Raw genomic sequence first — 17,074 nt, 5'->3', positions numbered from 1 at the left:
CCAGTGGTTAAGACTCTGCGCTCCCAATGCAGGGGGCCCAGATTTGATCCCTGGTCAGGGGACTAGATCCCGCATGCTGCAACTAAGACCCGGCGCAGCCAGATGAATGAATGAATGAATGTTTGGGACTTCCCTGGTGGCGCAATGGTTAGGAATCCGCCTGCTGCTGCAGGGGACACGGGTTCAATCCCTGGTCCGGGAAGATCCCACATGCTGCAGAGCAACTAAGCCCGTGCACCACAACTACTGAGCCTGCGCTCTAGAGCCCGTGAGCTACAACTACTGAGCCTGCGTGCTGCAACTACTGAAGCCCGTGTGCCTAGAGCCCGTGTTCTGCAACAAGAGAAGCCACCGCAATGAGAAGCCCGCACACCGCAACGAAGAGTAGCCCCCGCTCGCCACAACTAGAGAAAGCCGGTGTACAGCAACGGAGACCCATCGCAGCCAAAAATAAATAAATTAAAAAAAAAACAAAAAAACCCCCCCAAAACTACACAGTATGGACATTTCTTAAAAAACTAAAATTAGAGTCACCATATGATCCAGCAATCCCACTCCTGGGCATATATCTGGAGAAAACCATAATTTGAAAAGATACATGCACCCCAATGTTCATTGCAGCACTATTTACAATAGCCAAGACATGGAAGCAATCTAAACGTCCATTGACGGATGAATGGATAAAGAAGATGTGGTACATATATACAATGGAATATTACTTAGCCATTAAAAAGAATGAAATAATGCCATTTGCAGCAACACAGATGGACCTGGAGATTGTCACTCTGAGTGAAGTAAGTCAGAAAGAGAAAGCCAGACATATGATACCGCTTATGTGTGGAATCTAAAAAAATGGCACAAATGAACTTATTTACAAAACAAAAATAGCGTCACAGATGTAGAAAACAAACTTATGGTTACCAAGGGGGGAAGGCACGGAGGGATAAATTGGGAGATTGGGATTGGCATATACGCACTACCATATATGAAATAGATAACTAATAAGAACCTACTGTATAGTACAGGGAACTCTACTCAATACTCTGTAATGACCTATACAGGAAAAGAATCTAAAAGAGTGGATATATGTATATGTATGACTAAATCACTCTGCTGTACGGCAAAAACTAACACAACACTGTAAATCAACTACACTCCAATAAAAATTAATTTAAAAAAACCACTACACTGAGGTACCATTTTCACCCATTGGGACTGGCAAAGTCAGGAAATCCCTGAACACTTCATGTGCAAGGGTGATTTTATAGGCACAATCATACATTACTGAGGGAGCATGAATTGGCACCTGGCAAGGAGGCAGTCTGGCAGGAACTATCCAAATTACAAAAGCACACACTCTTTACCCAGCAATTCCCCACACAGGTCACTGCCACATTGTGCAGCCAGTGAACTGAAAGTTAACTGGGATGTTGATCAGGCCCATCAACAGGGGACTGGCCAGATACCTCGGCAGCTAGGGATTAGATGGTGGGACAGGAGCAAGGGATGGACACCGATGGGAGTGCTCTTATTGTACTGAAGGGGAGGGAGCTCCAAGAATTTTCTGTGGGGAGAGAGAGCAGGGAGGGGCACGATGGGGGTAGGGGATTAAGAGGTACAAACTATGATGTATAAAATAAGCTATGATGATATATTGTACAACACAGGGAATGTAGCCAATATTTTATAATAACTATAAATGGAGTATAACCTTCAAAAATTGTGAATCAGGGGCTTCCCTGGTGGCTCAGTGGTGAAGAATCCGCCTGCCAATGCAGGGGACACGGGTTCGAGCCCTGGTCCGGGAAGATCCCACATGCTGCGGGGCAGCTAAGCCCATGCGCCACAACTACTGAGCCCAATGAGAAGCCCGCGCACCGCAAGAAAGAGTAGCTCACGCTCCCGGCAACTAGAGAGCCCGCACACAGCAACGAAGACCCAATGCAGCCAAAAATAAATATAAAAATAAAATAAATTAATTTAAAAAAATTGTGAATCACTATATTGTATACCTGTAACTTCTATAATATTGTACCTCAACTATACTTCAATAAAAAAAAAATACTACCCCCAATTTTTTTTCTTAAGGTGCAAAATAGAGGGTATAATAGGCTACTACTTGTGTTTAAAGAAAAAGGAAATGTGTGTGTGTGTGTGTGTGTGCATATATATATATATATATATATATATATATATATGCACACACATACACACATTTGTATATACTTAAAATATCTCTGGAAAGATAATAGGGAGATTTACATTTTGTACTTCTTTGTACCTTTGTAACTTTGAACCATGTCAATGTATTAATGGTCAAAAGTTGGTTAAAACAAAACCAGAAAGAATAAGAATTCCTTAAAATCTTAGAATCAAATGACAGAATCTTGGAAACAGAAGGGTAGAATTTCCAGCCCCTGTTTGAATACTGAGCCCCAGGGAACTCCCTCCCTCCAGGTGCAGTGGATCCAGCCATGGATCAGCTCCTCCTGGAAGGACCTTCCTCGTGCTGACATCTCTTGGGAGGGATCAGAGGGGAGAGGGAGGCAGGACCGGCACCCTGGGAGCTGGCACCAGTGCAGATGAAGCGACCTGAGTCCCCTTCCCCCAGGAGAAGACTCCGTGCACTGATCTGCTGCCCTGGCTGGCTCGGGCCTCCGGACGCCTCTCCACTGGGATCAAGCAGGTGCGCCCTGGCCTGCTGAGAGCCAGGCGTGCCCCGGAGGAGGTGGCTGCGGTGTGCGCCAGCCCCACCTGGGGTGCCAGCGGGTGCAGTTCTTTCAAAGTGTCAGCTCTGTAGGTGGGAGAAGAAAGTTCCTCACAGTGGGGACTTCAGAAGCCCAGAGGAGATCTTAGGAAAGAGTGACAAGCAGGAGGAAGGTGGGAGGGGACCAGAGGTGGCTCACTGCCTTTTTTTTTTTGGCTGCGTTGGGTCTTTGTTGCTGCATGCGGGCTTTCTCTGGCGAGTGGGGGCTACTCTTTGTTGCGGAGCATGGGCTCTAGGTGTGTGGGCTTCAGTAGCTATGGCACGCGGGCTCAGTAGTTGTGGCTCGCGGGCTCTAGAGCACAGGCTCAGTGGTTGTGGCGCAAGAGCTTAGTTGCTCCGCAGCATGTGGGATCTTCCCGGACCAGGGATCGAACCCGTGTCCCCTGCATTGGCAGGCGGATTCTCACCCACTGCGCCACCAGGGAAGTCCCGTGGCTCACTGCTCTTCATCCCTCCAAGATTTCAGTCCCCCGGGTCTAACTCCTCAGTTCCAGATCTCAGAGGTCCCCCTGGATGCCCACAGGCACCTCCCGCTCCACGAAGCCCAACTGGAGCTCACCACGTCCTTCTTCCGGTTCCTGCTTCGTATCTTTCTAGCTGGAAGTGAGCGCCTCCCCTCAGAGTCACTCTGGACCCATCTCATGGGCTCGTGGTTATTTCTGGACATTTATGCCCCTTCCTAAATGGCATGCTCACTCTGAGTCAGGCTCTAGGAAAAGAGGTGGCCTGTCCTTTCCTCCAAGGCCCAGGTGTTCCTGGGAGGGAGAGGCTCTCTCTTGGTCAGCTCTGTGCCACCGCCACCCCTGCGCCCACTAGGCCCTCAGAAAGAGCAGGCATCAGCCACATGTATTCAGCACCATGCGTGCCACGAACAGTAAGCAAGAGAGCCAAGGATCTGGAATGTATGAAGCCTCTTTGCTTTGGGCCCAGTCCTGCATGGGGCACCAGGGACACGGAGATGGAAAGTCAGTTCTGGCCTGCACGGAGCTCCCAGACCAGGCACGGCTGGGGTCAGGGAGACAGATGGAAATGGACAATGAGATGTCAGGACTGTGGCAGGGGAGCCTGAGGGGGCTGGGGGAGCCTGAGAAGTCTTGTGTAGGTGGGGAGGAGAACCAAGGAAGGGTCCAGAAGAGAGAGAAAGGGAGGAGTGAAGGGGTAAAGCAGAGAAGAGGCAGACATGCTGGGAGGGCCTGAGATGTCTCATGTGGCAGAAGCTGAGGGTGACAGTCCCATGAGAGCAGTTGGGAGACCTCAGCTGGGGCCAAGTCACGCAGAGCCTTAATGCCGGGTGGGGGAGTTTGGATCACCCTGGGAGCAATGGAAGTGGTGGGAAGGGCTTTAAATTGGGAAAAATATCACTGGATCAGAGTTTTAAAAGGAGCTCAACTAAAAAGGAGGAGAGGGTGAGACTGAAGGCAGAGCCAGCCAGAGGGCCGGAGCTGTGACCTGTGCTGGTTAAGTGCACGGCTACAGAGCTAAGATCCTGGACCCTCCACTTATTCAGTGGGAGACCTTGGGTGAGTTACTTAACCTCTTTGTACCTCAGTTTTCCCAACTGCAAAATGGGATTATAACAGTACCTAACGTCGCAGGGCTGCTGTGAGGGTTAAATGAGTTAATACAGTCTAGACAGTGAGAACAGTGCTGGGCACACAGTGAGTTCTCAGTGTTAGCTACTAGAACAATTATAATCACGATGCAGGAGAGGGAAGATGTGTCCAGGTTCCTCCTCCGCTGCTGCGGCCTCCGGCCTCCCCGCTCCTCCCTAAGCCCCCACGGAGGCAGCCCTTACCTTGTGCAGCCAGTGCAGGTTCATCTGCTGCCCCACGGCAATGTGACATAGTGCCAGGACCTGAACAGGGGGCCCACAGGGCTAGAGTCAGGCACCAGGTGTGACCTGGAGGTTTCTGCCAGTTCCCCAGACGCCCTGCTCCCCACTGTTCTCTGGGCCCGGCGCAGCCAGTCAGCAAACCTCCCTGAAGGCGATGGGAATGCCCAGCCCTGCCCAGCCCAGCCCAAGCCTGGCCTCCTCCCAGATTATTCCAGGCCTCCAGGCTCCTCCTCCTCTAGGATTTTTCCCTCAAGAGGTCACTGGGCCCTGCTTCACTTGGACTGCCTAATTAATGTTTTGGGAGTTCCAGCCTCCAGGATTCTGAAGCAGACTTCAGCCTTGTCTCCCAGGGTGCCCCAGTCCAGCCTGGGGACTAACCTGAGTCTGAGGGAGTAGCGTATTGGGAGTAGGAACCAAAGCAGAAGTTCCTGGAAGAGGAAGTCTGCAGTGGGGCCTAACGGTGGGATGCTCCACGGGGTCGGGGGAAAACATGCCAGGATGGGGCAAAGCGAGAGGACCTCCCACCTTGAAGGAACCAAGCCCCAGCAGCCAGGAGAAAAGCCAGCTGCCCTCCTCAGACCAGGGCGGGCCCCTCCGTCAGCCCAGCACAGGCCAGGTCTCCCTTCCCCTGGGCACAGGGCCACCTGCCCTCTGAGACAGCCCCACGTACCTGGAGGCCTGCGACGTAAGTGAAGGCGGCTGCTGTGGTCATGAGGATGGGCACGGACCAGTCGCTCCAGGAGCCCGTGCGGTTGTAGAGGTACCTGCCAGGAGGAGAAGGGGCAAGGGTCACACCTCCACCAGGGAGCCAGGACGCTCCCTCGGGCCGGCCAGCTCTCAGCTCTCATGCGGCCCGCTCAGTGACCCGGCCCTGCCCACTCAGTGAGGAGGTCATTGTCCCCCTGGTCATAGGTCAGCCTCTGGATGGCTCACGGGGGACACCTGGGCATGCCAAGAAGCATGAACAAGAAGACAATTCCCCTTAATTCTACTGCACAGAAGTAACCATCACCAAAACTTTGCTGACTCCTTCCAGTGGGTTCCCCCCTCTGCTTATATATATATGTATATATATATACATATATATATATATTTTTTAAGAAGGCTGCTATTTTATAAATTTATTGTTTGTTTATTTATTTATTTATGGCCGCACTGGGTCTTCGTTGCTGCGTGCAGGCTTTCTCTAGTTGCGGCGAGCAGGGGCTACTCCTCGTTGTGGTGCGCAGCTTCTCATTGCAGTGGCTTCTCTTGTTGCAGAGCACGGGCTCTAGGTGCTCGGGCTTCAGTAGTTGTAGCACGCAGGCCCAGTAGTTGTGGCGCACGGGCTTAGTTGCTCCATGGCATGTGGGATCTTCCCGGACCAGGGCTTGAACCCGTGTCCCCTGCATTGGCAGGCAGATTCTTAACCACTGCGCCACCAGGGAAGCCCACCCCCCTGCTTATATATTTGTGTAAACAGCAAAGCCGGGACCCCGCTGCGTACAGCACAGCAGTCAGATTTCAGGCTTTGGAGGGAGGCACGCGCAGATTCAAATCCCCTGGCTTGCAGGACTCTGTGGCGGTGACAGGCTCCCCTGACTCTAAGATGCCATTGATTGTGACATTCATCGCAATTTCAATGTTAACATGTGAAAAGATGAGGTCTTAGGATTGATAAAATGTAATACCTGACTTCCCTGAGCCTTAGTTTCCTCACCTACAGGATGGGGATAACAAAGTGCCCTTCATAGTGTTTCCTGAGGATGAAGTGAGGTGAGGAACATGGTAAGTACTCAATTCTCTGCTTCTTATTAACACAAGCATTTACTGAAGTCACTAAAATCCTGAGGAAATGTGATTTTTTTAATAGTCACGTGGTCTTCTATTGAATTAATGTACCATATGAAGCCAACTTCCTACTAACGACAATTAATAGTTTCCAATCATTCACTATCATAAATTAACAGTTTTTTTTTTGCACATACCTTTCTGTATAATTAATTATTTCCTCAGGATAGACTCCTACAAATAGGATTACAGGGCCAAAGGGAATGAACTTTTTAAGGCTCCTGATAGATGCTGCTTAGTTGCTCTCCAGGAAGACTGAACCACCCATATCCTCCCTGTACAACTGGGGAAACTGAGGCTCAGAGAAGGCAGCAACTTGCACACGGTTGTCAGAGAAACTGAGCCGGCGCCAGGCAGCTTCAGGCCTGCTGCCGTCTTGGGCCTGGGCAGGGGGCTGGGAGGGGACACCAGGAGGACACTATGGGGCATCTTCACCCTCAGAGCCCAGTGGAAAATCTGTTGGGGAAACTGAGGCCCAAAGAAGGGCAGGCCCCGGCCCTGGCGACTACTCCTGCAAAGTGTTCTGGCTCCACTTGTCTCTCCCTTTTGGCAGGGAGCCCCCCCCCGCGCCGGATGGCAACAGCCCAGATGGTCCCTTCCTGGCTTTCCCTGTCTAGCCCTGACCACCTCGGTCTCACTCACCTTCTCTTGCTTCATGAACTATCCCCGGAGACTCTCTAGACCCTGAGGACCAGGCCAGGGGCTCCTGAATCCCAGCACTGACTCCAAGAAACTGAGGTGACAGGGTGAGGCAGCTGCAGGTCCTCAGGCCATCCCTAAGCCCCAGGCAGCCCTTCCCTCCGCAGCCTCTTCGACAGGGCAGGCATCCATCCTCTGCTTGAGCCGCCCAGTGACAGGGAGCTCACTCTCTGGGCAGAGTGGGGTAGCTCCGTGGACAGCATGATACAGTCAGGGAGGTTCAAGTCCCTGTCCCAGATCTGACTGCATCTTGCTGTGTGACTTTGGAAAGGCTATTTAACCTCTCTGAGCCTCAGTCTCCTCGACTGTCCCCAGTATGTGCATTTGGCACCAACTGGTTGTGTGGCTCTGGGTGAGTCCTACCCCTCTCTGGGCCTTAGCTTCTCCTTCTGTACATGTTGGGGGTAGACCATCACCTGGGCAGAAGACCTGCAGTTCAGTAGAACTGTCCAAGGTCTACAGTCGAGGGCCAGCAGAGAATGTTCCCATTTGCCCACAGCAGTGCCTGTGCTTTGGATACCTGAAGGATGAATAATTGATTTATGGCATTTAATAAAGGCCAGGGGCCACCTCTGGGACTCGGCTGGGGCTCCGGCTCATCTTGCTGGGCTGCGGCGGGACGGCAGCCGGTCCTTTATTGCGCTCATTAATAACAGAAGCACAGCCTAGTGCCACGCAGAGGGGAGTGGATGCTCAGGCTCCATGAACCGAATCTTAGGATCATCACAAAATCCTAGAACCACAGCCCAGCAGAAGCCCAGAGTCCAGAAATCCTAAATTCTAACATAATGGCAGCTGGAGATTCGGCTTCCCAGGAAGCAGCCCTCGGGTTTAGGTGAGCTTGGAGCCCTCTCGTGTCCATCATCTTATTTCATCCTCAGGAAGACCTGATGAGGTCAGTTATTGAGGACTCACACTTATGTGCCCATGGTCACACTGAGCTGAACTTCTTTTTTTTTAATTTATTTATTTTAAATTTATTTATTTATTTATTTATGGCTGCATTGGGTCTTCGTTGCTGCACGCGGGCTTTCTCTAGTTGCCGCGAGCGGGGGCTATGATTCATTGTGGTGCACGGGCTTCTCATTGCGGTGGCTTCTCTTGTTGCGGAGCACAGGCTCTAGGCGTGTGGGCTTCAGTAGTTGTGGGATGCGGGCTCAGTAGTCGTGGCTCGCGGGTTCTAGAGCGCAGGCTCAGTAGTTGTGGCGCATGGGCTTAGTTGCTCCGCGGCATGTGGGATCTTCCCGGACCAGGGCTCGAACCCATGTCCCCTGCATTGGCAGGCGGATTCTTAACCACTGCGCCACCAGGGAAGTCCCCTGAACTTCTAACCAAAAGGAAAAGGCAGCACTGGATGGAGAGGGAGCGCTGGCTGCCAAGCCCCAGCTCTGCCCCCCAACTGGTTGTGTGAACGTGGGCCTCAGTTTCCACACCTGTCAATGGGGGAGTTCCCACTAGAACCGAGGGAACGTCCCCTCCTCTGTGCCTTTCACTGTTTAACAAAGGCAGACAATGGGGGAGCGGGGGTGGGGGTGAGGAAGAAACAGGTGCCCTCGTGCACCCAGGTACCAGCCTCAGCTCTGCCCTTGGACCCGAGGCTGCTGTCCACAAAGGACCCTGAGCTTTCCTAGAACCACCTACCAGCCCTGCCCAAGGCCCTGCTCAGGGAGCTAGGAGGCCTGGGGTCTGGGGCCACCTTCTCTGCTGAGGCCTTGGTCTCTTTGGGCCTTGGAGTCCTTGTCTACAAAGGGGTCCAGAGGTCCCAGCCCCCAGCTGAGCCCTGCCCCCACCTTACATTCCGATTTTCATGAGAGCAGCATGAGGAAGGAGTTCCCTGTTCTCCCCAGCTGGTCTCAGCTCCTCGCTAAGCCTCTGTTCTCTCCCGAGGACTGTGCCCCCAAGGCTATACAGAGATTTGGTGGCAGAGCCCTGAGGACCAGCCTGGGAGAGAGGCTCAAACCCAAGCCCTCCCTCCACCCCGTCTCAGCCGCCGGATGACCAGGCCCCAGGCCCCCGCCCCCTGATACCCACTCACCAGTTGAATTCATCGTAGTCGTTGTGGACTTCCCACCAGAAGTACAGCCAGGTGAGCGTGAGGCCGAAGGTGAAGGTGAGGAGCAGGAACCAGAGGCGCTCCCACTGGAGGGGCCAAACGAGGAAAGGGGTCAAGCGGGGCAGGGATGGCCCCTCAGGCCACCTGCACCCAGAATCTTCCCACCCCTCCCCCTTTGTAGCCCAACTGCCAGGCAGGGATTACTGCCCTCTTCACACGGGTGGGGACCTGAGGCTCAGAGAGGGAAGTGACCTATCCAACATCACTGAGCCCGAAGTCACAAAACAGTGGGGAGCCAGAGATGGGCCCTTTGTGCTGCAGCCTGAGGCCCTTCCAGTGTGCACCAGTCTCCAGGAGCAAAGGCCGTATCTGCCTAAGCCTTCACACTGGGAGGGTGAGCCGCAGTCTGAGGGGTCACATTCCTCACCTCCTTCCCTCCTCACACATGCCTGCAAAGTAGGTGTTCTTCCTCACCTCTGCCCCCTGCTACACAGAGGCCCAGAGAGGTGAAGTGACTTGCCCAAGTCACACAGCAAGTTAGAAGAGGATTACAGAGCAGTGCCCCAGCCTCTCGAGTTGAAGGAATGCGGTGTTCTACAACCCCCAGCAGGGGTGGCCTCTCTCTCCTGGCGGGGGGGTGGGCAGGGGGGTGCTGACGCCACCTCTGCTGCTTCCCGAGAGGTCTGCAGGCACTTCCGCTGGGCCCTTGGGCTCATCTCTGCTTTCATCCGTCCCCTTATCTCAGAAGCACAACAAGCTTGGAACATCCTGCTCTCTGGGAAACTGCTGAGATCATCAGTACAAACAACAGCCCTTGAGGGGAAGTCAGTGCAGGAGACAACCAAGACCACCCTCCACTTTGAGGGGCTGGAGGGCTTGGAGGAGCTCAGCATCTCTCACCCAGCCACTTCCCGGGCCCCTTGCCGGGCTCCCCGCAGCTTTCCGGGCTTCTTTGATCCTTCCTGCGCCGGACAGCCAGCTTGGAGCTACGGTTCTAATCCCAGTTTAACCTCTTGATGGCTCCATCTAGAAAGCAACCGCTCTCTGGTCCATAGGGCAACCCTCCTCCTCCCGGAGGCCTGCCCTGTCCCAGCAGGGCGAATCCCATCTCCTCAGAGCTTCCATAACTGTTGCACCCATGTCGGTTAAGGCACAGACCCTGCAGTTCTAGAACTGTCCTTCTGTATGTCGGTCCCCCCTGCTACACTGTAGGCACCTTGAAGATCTGGGTGGTCTTCACATTCCCAGGGTAGGTGGCAACTTAGGAAAGATTCGATAGTGGGATGGCAGGTGAGCAAAGATCCTCTCTCCTACTCTGGCATGAGTATGCCCACCCAGGAGAGATTTCACCGGGGGCTTACCACCCTACCCCCACAGAGGAGCCCTTGGTCTTTTGTGAACCCCGAGCCAGCAGCGGTGAGTGGCCATCTGTCCACAGAGCTCACTCTGCCTCAGCAGGTGCGAGGCCTCTGGCCACAGGACAAGGTTCTGAGAAGGGCCCGGGGGAGGGGTAAGCCTCCGCCTATGATGGGTCCTGTCCCAGGCCAGCAGCATGGAGTCCCGTAGGACCAGGGAAATAGCTGCAGGGACAGTGGCAGGTAGAGAACCCGCCACAGGTGCCGGGGGGTGGGGAATGTCCTATGGTGATGTGTGATGCAGGACCCAGGGGCAATTCTGACAGGTGGCCAGAAAGACCGCAGGTGTCAGGAGGGCCCGCAGCACACAGGGGTCCTGTGCACTAAGGGCCATGGTCCTCACTTGGCTGGATCCCGAGAGTGGGGCAGGGAGGACAGGGCAAGAATGAGGGGCTACCGCCCCTCCCTACCCCTGGGAACCGCAACAAAGAACTAGGACCCCCATTATTGGAACCAGGCATGAGCTGGGGCTGGGGGCCACCCAGGGATGAAAGTCCCGGGAGCTGAAAGCCAGAGGTCCCATGGCCACAGGGAGCCTGTACAGGGGGATGAAGAGGCCCCATCCGCAGTAGGGATGGAGGGGGCAGGTCACTCTAAGAACAATCAGAGGAAAAAACTGAATGGCAGGGGCTGGAAGAAAGGGGAGGAAAGGCCAGGAACTGGGGGAGGAAGTGGCCTGGGGAGCAGCTGCACTGACAAAGAGGCTCCAAATGGCACTAATGGTCCCTGTCAGGGCGTGTTACAGGAGAGGGGCCTGAGCCAGCTCCGCCCCCCAACAGGCCAGCCTGGCCCTGCTCCAGAGAGGCAGGCTGTGAGGCCACGGCCACGCTGGCAGGGATGGGGGAGCCACTGGCCCTCCATCACCTCCCAGTCTGTACAATGCCTGGGTATTTATCCCCAACTCAGAGCAAGCAAAGACACCAAGACTCAGAGAAGGGCCACCACATATGGCTGAGCAAGAAGTGCCAACACTAAGAAGTGCCACTCACATCATGGTCACCATTGATGTCCTTATTTGTCATGACAGTTTTCTAGCAGATAACAGTCAAGATCCCTGGGGAAGGGGCACTCTCTGCTAATTTGCACAGAGGCTCAATATGGACGATTGGAGGTGAGTGAGAGATTGAGCAATGTATACAAGGTGACCAAGTCGGGGAGCAGTGGAGGTGGGGTTGAATGCAGGTGGCCCGGCAGGAGGCAATCCTCTGCCGCCCCCTCGGGAACCAGCCCCTCACAGCTCTCCCAAAACCCACCCTTGCCCTCTGGGACCCAGGCATGTTAATCCCAGACCCAGCTCGGCCCCCTGAGAGTCCTTTATCCTCTCTTGCTGGAGTCCACACCCTAGGCCAAGCCTTCTTCTCCTTCAGGAAGCTCTCCCATCCCTCCTGCTCCCAAGACCTCCTTTTCTTTTTTCTTTTTGGCCATGCCGCGTGGCATGTGGGATCTTAGTTCCCCTACCAGGGATCGAACCCACGCCCCCTGCAGTGGATGTACGGCGGGGAAGCGGAAGTCTTAACCACTGGACCACCAGGGAAGTCCCAGGACCTCCCTTTCTTAACTGCTTCTGCACAGACTCTTGGTACCCATCAACTTGACTGTCAATCACATTCCAAATTGTGGCAGTGGAAAGAGCCCAGGCTCAAGAGGGAGACAGACCTGGCTCTGCCACTTGGGTGAGTTACTTAACCTCTCTGAGCCTCAGTTTCCTCACCTATAAAATGGGAATAACACCCCCTACTGTGAAGGGTTGATGTTCAATGAGGTGATATACATCAAGCGGCACACAGTAGGTGCACACTAAGGGACAGTTCACTGGGCTATGGACTCCTTCAGGGCAGGGATGGCTGAGGTATCTCTGTGCACCCTGGGCCCACATCCCTCGGATCACAAGGCGGTGCTCAGACATGGTGTGAGGAACAGAAGAAGGTGTGGACGCGGTGGGGATGCAGGGCGGTCTCAGGGCCACCAGTGGACAAGGACATCATCCAACCCCAGATTTATCCTCAGGTGAAGCCTGGGGTCCCCAGGGAGCCAAGGGAAGGAGCTCCCATTGTGACACCACAGCCCCTTCCTTCCAGTCTTGCAGCTGCCTGGGAGCAGGATGACGGTCAAGGCGCAAGGAAGAAGGGCTGAGAGCAGCTGGGGAAGGGGACGGGCCCTGGCTGCGGGTGGGGCAGGGGGCTCCATCCCTGTTACAGGGGTGACTGTGGTGGAGAATCCCAGAGGCCCGGCCCCATCCCGTCTCCTCCACTCTTGCCCCCACCCTCCAGGAAGGCGAGACCCTCCATCCCACACCGGGCAACCGTATGCCAGTTTCTCCTGCTCACTGTCTCCCGTTGGCTGTCACGTCTTCTCCTCACCCCTCTTGTCTCTGTCGCACCCCCAGCCTTCTGCATTTAGAGGAGAATGTGTGTGTGGACAGAGAGCCTATGAGCAGCTGGGGCTCACGGGGTCACAAAGCGCTGCAGCCACAAACCCCAGCCCCGCACAGGACGCGTGGGCGCAGGCCCCGCTGCTGCCGCGTGCTGCTCGCTGTGGGCCCCTGCCCACCCCAGACCGTGACCCTGGGCCAGAACACACACAGACACTGCTCATGCTGCTGGGGTCCCCCCGGGGTCTGAAGCACCTCCCCTGGGTCCCCAGAATTGACCCTGGAGACTGAAATCTGCGTCAGGACGGCCCCTGAGCGCGAGCCGCCTCCCCGCCCTTGGTGCCAGCATGACCTCAGGTTCAACGGCGGAGGCAGAGCTGTCTCGCTGGACTCCTGTCCCCTGCCTGTCCTCCGGGGCCGAGACCGCCTCCGCGGCCTCCAGGACAGGACCTTGCCCTGCTTCTGCTCCCACAGAGATGGGCACTCTCCCTGTGGGTGCTGCCGGGCCCTCCTCTGGGCTGAAAATTCTTCCCTCTGAGACAGCAGCCGGATAGAGGGAGGCTGTGTCTGGGAGTCCAGGAACACTGGGTGTGACTGGCCACCTACTAAATGGGTGACCTTGGAGAAGACATTGCTTTATCCTCCCTGAGCGCTGGCTTCCTGCTCTGTAAAATGGGGACGGCAGTGTTGGACAGAAGTATCTGGCAACGGCAGGGTGTCAGAAGTTGTTGTCCTTGCCTCCATCCCTGCCTGAGGTGCAGCTGATTTCTGCCTCCTCGGCTCCCACCGTGCAGCTGGTTCTCTGACACCACAGAGAACAAGTCCAGCAAAAGGGCAAGAACACTGGGGTCAAACGACCAGGGCGTGGGGGAATACAATCAAGAGCTGGATTTTCATTCCCCGCCCTCTACCACTAGCCGCCTGGCTGCGGGCCAATCACTCAGGACCTCAAGCCTCAGCTTCCTCCTCTGTTCGTGAGGATGACATCACCTCTACCTCACAGGAGGACTGCCAGGCTCAAATGGGATTACGGATGTAAGCTGTACGTTGCCAAATCCATGATCGTTCCTGTAATTATCATTTCGTGTCTGACAGCCCTTTAATTACGTGAAGACAGTGATCAAGTCTTCCCCGCCCCCAGCTCTACATCACATTTCCCCAGCTGATGAAGACAGCCAAGGAGATCACCTCCTCCCAGCCCAGGGTCGGTGCCAGGGTCAGGGGGATGCAGAGGTCAGGCCCAGCTCTGCAGGCTGCAGTCCTAGGAGCCAGCACGGCTGAAGGAAGAAGATCCCACATCGCTGGCCACGGAGGACAGAGCCCTACGTGAGCACTTAGCAGAGTTGGGGGTGGGGCAGTCCTAAGAGCCCTCTACCTGCTCCTTCGCATCTCGCCCTCTCCACAGCTCTGCAAAGCAGACGGAATAGTCGGAGGAAACCAGGGCTCAGAGAGGGGAAGTGAGCTGCCCAAGGTCACAAAGGGCAAACATAATGATGGAGCCAGAATTCACACCCAGCTCTGGATGCGTCCAGCTTCTTCAACTATCCCAAAGCAACAAGAAGCAGGACATGTAATTATCCTTGTCTGACCAAGGAGGAAACTGGCTCAGAGAGGCAAGGCCTTGCCCAAGGTCACACAGCAAGTCACAGGCAGTGCCAGGGCAGGAACCTTGGAATTTCAGAGTTAGAAAAGATTTCAGAGATCATCTTGCCTCATCCTCTAAAGGTCCAATTAAGAACTGGAGAAACTGAGACCCAAAGACAGGGAATGGCCTGGAAGGATGGACACAGGATTAATACCAGGTAAATTAGTACAGAAAGGATGGAGAATTCAACAGATGGTACTGGGACATCTGGACATCCATTTGGTAAAAAAATATATAATTAGACCCCTACTTCATACCCCACACCAAACTAAATTCCAGCATCTCCCCTCCACATCCGCGCCACCACTCTCTTCCAGTCATTCTACACACGTGCTGAGCCCTGGACATTGGGAGACAGATCAGGCTTGGACTCTCCTCTGAGCAACCTGCACAGAAGACTGACCAGCCAGCAGGCAACGCCAATCCTAGAAACGAGTGTGGCGAATGGGGCAAGCAAGGGCTACCAAGGAGCACACTGCCAGTTATGGGGGAAGGGATGGTCTGGAGGGCTTCCTGGAGGAGGAGATGCTTGCAGCAAAGCTGAAAGGAATGGGCTTGCTGGAATGGGCTTACCTTACAAGGTAAGGGCAGAGGGAGGGAGCGGAAGGTGCAAATGCACAGAGCCTGGCAGCTTTTGTTTGGGACAACTGGCTTCTTATGGGTTTATAAAAGCTTTCTCTATGTAAGAGTAGTAACTTTCATATAGATTGTCTATTTTTTCTTATTTTATCAGTTGACTTTAATTTTGTTTTTCATGCTTTTTGTTTAAAATATTTAAATTTTTACTCAGTCAAATCTACCCCTCTTTTCCTTTATGGGTTTTAGCCTTTGGTATCGTGTTTAAGGAAGGTGGCCCACGATCATATATTTAACTCATATTTTACACTGATAATTTCTCTTTGTTTACACTTGAATCTGTAATCCACCTATCTATCTATAGCTCTATATGTGTGTATACGTGTATGGAGAGAGGTTTTAAAGCCTTTCCTCTAAAGCATGAAGATTAGAATTTCTTTTACTTTACATCTTTCCGAGTTGTTTGAATTTTCTCAACAAATGTGTGCTTCCTAAACAGAAAAAAAGGAGCTTAAAAAAAGAAAAAAATACATTTTATCCATCTAGAATTTCTTATGATTTGAGTTAAGAGACAGAGATCTAATTTTACTTTTACCAGATGGATACTTCAGCTGTCCCTGTACGGTTTGTGATATTTGCAATGATTTCCATGATTGTCTACCACACAGCACACTCTCAGATGTGTGTGGGTTGTTTCTAGGTTTTCTAGTCTGTCCCAAGGCAGCCCTTCCCCGTGTGCTGGCTCCGCCTGGCACAGCTCCTTCCACGTGGCTGAGCTCAGCTCCCTGTGCCACTCCTGGGGTCCCAGCTCTGCTTTGAGGCCCCAGAGTCCAGCTGTGCCCTCAGCACCACACAGCCTTGCAGAGACTGGAGAGCGATTGAGGGGTGCCTCCCCGCTTAGTCTGTCCACCTGCAGGCTGCAGCTCGGGCACACCGGCTCCTCCAATCATCCGCCTGTTTCATCCTCGCCAAGTTCCTAACGGGGAGACTGGTGAATGTCAGCTGGGAACGGTGTGTGGAGCTCCCAGAAGAGAGAGCTGGGCAGCCCTGGCAGGATTACTCTGGCTCTGACCCAGGAGATTTGGGGGAGGGGGCAGCCTAGGGAGGTTTGAGATGGATCTCAGCATTAGGGCCGAGCAGGGAAAAGGATTAAAATCCCCACCCCCCAGCCAGCTCCTGACAGCCTAAAGAGGCTGGATTTATTTTTCTGGGCTACAGGGAGCTGGGCAATTAGGCCTCTGTCTGCCCTTGCTTCTGCCAGGGTGCACTCAGAGTGGCTCATTAGGCAGGAGGATGAAGCCAGGCTCAGCCTGGAGCACCCCGTCCTTCCACGACCATCCTGTGGCTTGCATCTGCCCTTGGGGAGACATGAGCAGAAGAGCTGGGGGCCCTTAGGAGGGATTATCCCACCGCCCTGCAGGGGGCCCGGCCAAGGCCACAGGGTGGGGAGTGGCCACAGCCTCTTGCTGATGCCCATCACCTCCTGCCCCATACATGCTCCCTAAGCAGACACTCAAGGTGGTCACAGAGGTCATGAACAAGAGCTTATTCATCTCCCCTGGAGTGTGGCATGACCACGCCCGGCCCCCTCAGTGCCGTTCAGAGAGGAGGAGGTGGGGTGCGGGGGTTCCCGAAAGCCAGCGACGGCCTGGCTTTATTACAGCAATAAATCCGTAGCTCCCTGTGCTGCAACAGCGTCTGCCAGCCTCTCCTCTCTCTCATGGATGCAATAATATCATCTCCCATTTTCTTATCCTCATGGCAAACCTGCAAGGTTTATAGGATAAAATGGCTCTTATCATCGCCAGTTTAGAAGTGGGAGAATTGAAGCTCAGAGGGCTCCTCTCTGACCTGCTGGGTCCCTTTCCCCCAAAGCACCGGAGA

General features: G+C 54.0%; 1 protein-coding gene across 9 annotated transcripts in view; it reads right to left on the bottom strand.

Annotated features, from left to right (window-relative positions):
* GDPD5 (glycerophosphodiester phosphodiesterase domain containing 5) overlaps positions 1-17,074 on the bottom strand; it is an 89,921-nt gene that overhangs the window by 20,032 nt on the left and 52,815 nt on the right. For 6 of the 9 annotated variants that reach the window (XM_082477841.1, XM_082477834.1, XM_082477833.1 and 3 more), the window contains 3 exons: positions 9,166-9,269; positions 5,272-5,365; positions 4,563-4,643 (listed from right to left, as the gene is read on the bottom strand). In XM_082477841.1, the coding sequence (XP_082333967.1) occupies positions 4,563-4,643; positions 5,272-5,365; positions 9,166-9,269 (279 nt within the window). The remainder of the gene's footprint in view (positions 1-4,562; positions 4,644-5,271; positions 5,366-9,165; positions 9,270-17,074) is intronic. The other 3 variants (XM_082477838.1, XM_082477839.1, XM_082477840.1) reach the window with 2 other exon arrangements.

The sequence above is a fragment of the Balaenoptera physalus genome (assembly GCF_965194825.1).
Source record: "Balaenoptera physalus genome assembly, chromosome: 10".
Lineage (NCBI taxonomy): Eukaryota > Metazoa > Chordata > Mammalia > Artiodactyla > Balaenopteridae > Balaenoptera > Balaenoptera physalus.
Note: the sequence above shows the minus strand (reverse complement) of the source record. Positions and strands in the feature narration are given on the sequence as shown.